The sequence below is a fragment of the Micromesistius poutassou genome (assembly GCF_964030765.1).
Source record: "Micromesistius poutassou genome assembly, chromosome: 5".
NCBI classification, from domain to species: Eukaryota; Metazoa; Chordata; class Actinopteri; order Gadiformes; family Gadidae; genus Micromesistius; species Micromesistius poutassou.
In genome coordinates, this window is record NC_140275.1 from 9,552,967 (window position 1) to 9,557,966 (window position 5,000).

Below are 5,000 nucleotides of genomic sequence, written 5' to 3' on the forward strand. Positions count from 1 at the left end.
AGTCCTTCAGCGCCCGCATTTGAATCGGTTTATACATCTCGGTTATATAAAAGACCGCGCGTCAATGAGGCCGAGGCCATCGAATCACGCAGCTGGTTTTCATAACAGCAGCACAAACACACGTCGACGGGAGACGGGATGAAACCTCATGTGTGCGATTAAGCCTGAATGAATGGGGGCCCTGGTTTGAAAACCTCTCCGTAAAAAAATCACACGTGTCCGTCGCGTCTGCCTCGTTCCCCTCCACTGGTGCCCTGGGAAGTCTCTCCCCAGCGGTCGCACTGGAGGAGGCGGCGAGTTGCGCTCCAGTTATACACAAACAAACAAACAGGCCGGTGTTGGCATCAGCCTAGATCAACACAGCGAGGCAGGCACACATCGGAACGCAGGGACAAAGGCAGAGGGCCGCGCCAGAACTAGGTCACCGGTCGCATCCAGGCCAACAGAGCAAACGGAATCACGCAGCACTGCCACGTACGTGTTTAACCATCACCGTGGATAACAGCACGCCGGTCCGGCCCCAGAGCCTCGAAGGATTACTTATGACTGACAAGACACACTTTGTGTTGTGTAGCTATAGCTTTACGACAAGCTGGGCACATGAAGGGCCGTTGCATAAGCCTACGCCGATAATCGTGGTACTAGACTAGTACTAGACTAGTACTACACTAGTACTAGACTGGGGTTTTCTTGGAAGAGTTCATAACAAGCGGGGTTATGCTGTTATGACACAAACCTTGCTTTATTTTCTGTGCGTTTCTACAGCCAGGCTAAGCCATTATAACACTAATACAAAATACGTTGAGCGGTACTAAATCAGGATTGAAAACAGAAATGCGCCCGCTCTGATGTCTTCCACAGGCGCGTGTATTGATTGCGTTTAACAAAAGAGCGCGTGTCGTAAAGACGTCTAGTGCTGCCGCGGGGCGACGGGGCGGTGTGAACGAGGATCCAATGTGTTGGGGAGGCAATCCAAGTTAATCTAAAGCAACACCCAAACACACAGGCGGGCAACAGTAAACACACGTTTGTTTTCCCTGGTGACGGCTGGGAAAAAATGATGTTTACTCTAACTGCAAGACTTGGGATTGACTCATTGTCTTATCAGTGGTGGAAAAAGCAGAGGCACATAAACACACACAAACTCACTCAGTACATGCAACTGAGAAACACAGACATGATCAGACACACATACGTTCAGGACATTACCCCGCCGACATGGTGAGAACTATTTCTTAAGAACGTGTTGCCGTTCAGCAAGTACTGTAGGACCTTGATGACACAGTGACCACCAAACTGTTCCACTGAGTAAGGGCGGCTCACCGATGACCGCATGAGAACGGAGCAGACGAGTGCTGACATGGAAGACATCAAACCTTAGACACACCCTTACAAGGAAAGCAAGCACAAGAAAAGCAATAAATACACAAGTGCAGGCAATGCACAAACACAAACATTTCTGTATAGGAGGTGGATCCAAGTGTAGTATGGCCTTTTAGAGCTACACCCACCTACTCCAATGCTCGTTCTCTCTGTGATTGACACCGACAGCTCCTCTATTGTTCACACAGCTAGGCAGCTGTATACACACAGCAAAAATGTATCGGCCCTCTGTTTTCTATAGACACACACAGATCACTGGTCGCTCTGCTGGCAAATATCTCTTTAAGGGAGCAGAGAGAGGAGCATTGTGTTTACTTCAGTCTCTGGGACACAGAGACTGGGCACAGGAAACAGGAGCTACGTTTTGTTGAGCAAAATTCCCCTTCTCTCAACGTGAGCAATGTAAGGCTTCAGTTTACACACATAAAATGACTTTCACATGCATTGAGGCAATACAGGCAGCCAGCAAGCTGATTCAGAAGCAGACATTTCAGTCTATTACATCAGCCCTGTGTCTCTCTACAGCATTGACAAACCACGAGTTGAGAGAAGAAATCTTTGTTTTGACCAGAATAACAGTCTGAGAACTCTTCCCAGGTTGACTTTGGATGGCTCCTCCTACCAATCCTAAGTGCTCTACAGCTTATTAAATCAATCCAAAAGCCCGGTGAGAAGATGCAGCACTGTGTGTGCACGATGAGGCAGGCCGGACATGAAGACAAAACAGAGTGAAGAATCATCTCCCACTACAACAGAACTGGTGATACCACAGATGTGTATGGAAGCCAGAGGAAGTAAGCAGTATCGAGGAAAGTCTAAATGCACGGAGAGGACGTCGGTATGGACAAATGCCCTTTGTCTCCGCTTTGCACGCCTGGCACAAAATGTATCACTTTCGACCGCAAGATATCCATGTGCCGTTAGCTGGGATTTGCAAGGCCTGGTGTTACTATATATATTCACTTAGGCTATAATTTTACAAGTCAGGGGTATTTAGCGGCTCTCGGACACCTGTTTCGGGGCTACTACATTGGCCCCCTCTGCCTCCCCCCCCCACACACACACACACACACCACACACACACACACACACACACACACACACACACACACACACACACACACACACACACACACACACACACACACACACACACACACACACACACACACCGCCATCGGGGAAAGACAGCTGTCTGGAATGTTGCTGTCTGCAGGAGCACTGGGTCATATCACTTCCACACGGACCCAATAACTAATTTATTACATGTTAGGACATGTAATATATCGCAGCACACCACTGTGGATGTTGACGGAAACTGCCATGTGGTACGTGTTTTGGTCGGGCCCTGGTCTGTTGGCCAGTTGCGTGTTCAATCAACAACCAAAAGGAGTATTCGATTGTGACTGCAGAAAGTGTCACATGAACCCAACACCTCATAACTCATCCGTACAGTTTAACTCCTCCGACCACTCGAAAGCTCCCCGGCTGCTTCTCAAATAGCCTCTGGAGAACAATCCTTCACTCTTCCCATGCAGCGCCTGGACGGTCTGCTGTCATGGTGATCCAGGCATAAGAACCCACTTCATCTCAACCCCAATGCCTATGACTGAAGTCAGCCGAGAGCCAAAGCTTGCTCCACAGCTACACCCTTTCCCCTGCGTACGGCACCCCCTGATCCCATTGAGTAATTAACAGTGAGCTGCTCCCACGCTATGGCTGCCTCTTTCCACAGATCCACTCCAAACACCCCCACCCTAAAGCCACTTCCGTGCCAAATTGGACATGAGCAAACCACCCACCACCCAGACAGAAATACTGAAGGACGTAGGAATATGGACGCCCTGCCTGGTAAAAAGGGGAACCTTTTTTGCTCATGTATAAGTGGGGATGTCCACTCTCCACTGTAAGGGTCGTCCTTTTTAAATTCATACTGGGACAAGGTCTTGACAAGTGGTCTCCAGAAACGGGTCAGTGGCAGCAATAAAAATCACTCTCAACTTTTCAAAAGGATGACTATAACGTCACAAGTCACCGCCCGCCAAATGACTCACAGGCCTACAGATCGTCGACCGTGTGGAGGACTCGATTGTCACTATTTGTTTAATAAAAGCTGACATTTTGATCGTCATCTAGCAAGCAGAACAACACAACGTACGACGTTAGCACTTGAGGAACTGAACCGCAACCCCCCCCCCCCGTACATCGGTTCGTTGTTTCCAATATGATCCGATTTAATAAAATCGAACAATCGTGTCAACAACGAAGACCTCAAACGCTGCCTCTGGCTGCAGCTATCGCGACATAATATCGCAACATCACGCATTTTAACTCAATCAATCAATCCGGTCAGGTCTTATCACTTTTCCATCACCTTCATCGCGTATGATGTCATGATTGAAACCCCACCAAAATCAAATACAACTCTACGACTAAGATCGTCACTTTAAATCAGCGTGCCCTTCCCGTGCTGTGCTCGTCAAATACAGTGCTGACCATTCATTTCCCAAAGAGTTTAGAAAGGATTAAAAAAAATAATAATAAAAAAAGGCTGGCACACAAGTAGCCAAAGCTAGCCTCTAAACAGTGAACAAAGGAATATTATCCTCACGAACTGCACGAAGTCATCCTCACCTGCGAGATGCAACACGGGTCACACATTTCGCCGTGTGTGTGTGTGTGTGTGTGAGGGGAGAGAGAGCGCCCCTTTGTTTTTTTTCTCCTTCCACGAAATAAGACTTGTTACTTGTGTTTGTTGGCCCTTCCCAAAACAAGCGAGTTCAGGCGGTGTGCTTCCTCCCGAATCGTCCTCCGGAGAGACGATCAGCGCCTATCGGTCAACCGCTCGTCGGCTCTTTCCTGTCGAGTGGCGCTGCTGCTGCTGCTGTCTGGCTGTCTTCTTCTCCTCCTCCTTCTACCGCTGCTGCTGCTGCTGCTGCTGCTCCCATTCCTCCACCCACCACCAGCCTACTTCTTCCACACACACGACGGTGACGGTGGTGGTGATGATGATGGTGGTGGTGGCGATGATGTTTGCTTCAGACAGCTGTGGTGCCAAATGCAGCGGTTTGTCTTGTGTTTCAAAAATAGTCGATTTGGATGGATGCCGTAGTGTAAAATGTTGTCCACACGTTATGTTTGCAGCGAGTCTCAACCAGGCAGTGGTGGTGGGTGGTTATAAATAAGCAACATAAATTGACATTTATGTTCTAACTAAAAATGCTACAGACAGCTAGAGCCAGGCTGTGGTATCTTCTACTTTCTGTTCTGAAAGTGCAAACAAAACTGTGCACTTTCAAGTCTTCATTTAACTAAGTCTTAATTTAAATGTATTCATGTTTACATGAATACAACAGTTCGATTCGACCAAGTCATTTGATTGGACGAGAAGCATTCCATGAGTGCTGATGTAACAGCCGTAGTACTGTTAATGTACACGTATCCCTCCGCTTTACGTGTGTTCCTTATAAACTGTAAATTAGCCAGCAACGACATTGACAATCAAACTTTAAACTCGGAATAGGAAACACACATGACATGCCACCAAAGCAACTGTCATCAGTCTGTTCATTTTCTGGTTACACAATGAATGGAAACAAACATAAATGTGTTACAAA

General features: G+C 47.7%; 1 protein-coding gene across 1 annotated transcript in view; it reads right to left on the minus strand.

Moving 5' to 3' along the window:
• serinc5 (serine incorporator 5) overlaps window positions 1-4,382 on the minus strand; it is a 20,729-nt gene extending 16,347 nt beyond the window's left edge. The window contains exon 1 of the mRNA XM_084468545.1: window positions 4,018-4,382. Coding sequence (XP_084324671.1) covers window positions 4,018-4,044 — 27 coding nt within the window. The 5' untranslated portion in view covers window positions 4,045-4,382. The remainder of the gene's footprint in view (window positions 1-4,017) is intronic.
• Window positions 4,383-5,000: the final 618 nt, after the last annotated feature.